This window comes from Nansenia antarctica (assembly GCF_963989245.1).
Source record: "Nansenia antarctica genome assembly, chromosome: 10".
Classification (NCBI taxonomy): Eukaryota; Metazoa; Chordata; class Actinopteri; order Argentiniformes; family Microstomatidae; genus Nansenia; species Nansenia antarctica.
This window is the reverse complement of record NC_137680.1, coordinates 25760809-25761967: the sequence shown is the minus strand read 5'-3', so window position 1 is coordinate 25761967 and position 1159 is coordinate 25760809. Positions and strand designations below refer to the sequence as shown.

General features: G+C 54.1%; 1 protein-coding gene across 1 annotated transcript in view; it reads left to right on the top strand.

Annotated features, from left to right (window-relative positions):
• Positions 1–234: 234 nt before the first annotated feature.
• Positions 235–1159, top strand: part of stx12l (syntaxin 12, like) — a gene marked incomplete at both ends in the record, with an annotated part of 8765 nt that continues 7840 nt past the window's right edge. The window contains one exon of the mRNA XM_080541294.1: positions 235–334. Within this exon, the coding sequence (XP_080397420.1) occupies positions 235–334 (100 nt within the window). The remainder of the gene's footprint in view (positions 335–1159) is intronic.

Here is a 1159-nt window from a genome sequence, read left to right as displayed (position 1 = left end):
TGTAAAGGCCTGCAACTTGTTTGAATACGTGTCCACGCTGTCTCTGTCTGTGCCGTGTCTGACAGGTGTGTCTGTGTGTCTGTGTGTGTGTGTGTGTGTGTGTGTGTGTGTGTCTGTGTCTGTGTCTGTGTCTGTGTCTGTGTGTGTGTGTGTGTGTGTGTGTGTGTGTGTCTGTGTGTCTGTGTCTGTGTGTGTGTGTGTGTGTGTGTGTGACAGGACCTCCCAGCTGCAGTGATGTCGTACGGAAGAGCAGACAGCTACCGCTCGCAGCCGCGCGACTTCAGCAACCTCACGCAGACATGCAGCGGCAACATCCAGAAGATCACCCAAAACAGTGAGTGGCAGAGAGAGAGGGAGGGGGGAGAGATAGACAGAGAGAGGGAGGGAGACGGGGGAGGGAGAGAGAGAGAGGGAGGGAGAGAGAGAGATAGACGGGGGAGGGAGAGAGAGAGAGAGAGAGAGAGAGAGAGAGGGAGAGAGAGGGAGGGAGAGAGAGAGAGATAGACAGAGAGAGAGAGGGAGAGAGACGGGGGGAGGGAGGGAGAGAGAGAGAGAGGGAGGGAGAGAGAGATAGACAGAGAGAGGGAGGGAGGGAGAGAGATAGACAGAGAGAGGGAGAGAGACGGGGGAGAGAGGAGAGAGAGAGAAGGAGGGGGAGAGAGTGAGAATGAGAGTGAAGAGAGAGATACAATGATGAGAGAGAGAGGGAGAGAGACGGGGGGAGGGAGGGAGAGAGAGATAGAGGGAGAGAGACGGGGGAGATGGAGAGAGAGAGAGAGAGATGGGGGGAGAGAGAGAAAGAGAGAGAGAGGGAGGGAGAGAGAGACAGAGAGAGGGAAAGGGAGAGAGACGGGGGGAGGGAGAGAGAGAGAGAGAGATGGAGAGAGAGAGAGATGGGGGTAGAGAGAGAAAGAGAGAGAGAGGGAGAGAGAGACAGAGAGAGGGAAAGGGAGAGAGAGAAAGACAGAGAGAGAGGGAGAGGGAGAGAGCCAGAGAGAGAGAGAGATGGCGTGGTGACATTGACATTGGCAGTCTCTCCATTTTGTCATAGCCATGGAACACAAGTATTTTTCCTATTTCCTCAAGTATTCAACAACATCCTTAACTCAAGTTTAAGTCCACAAGCCGAACACCCACAGTGGACACATGAGGGATTGGA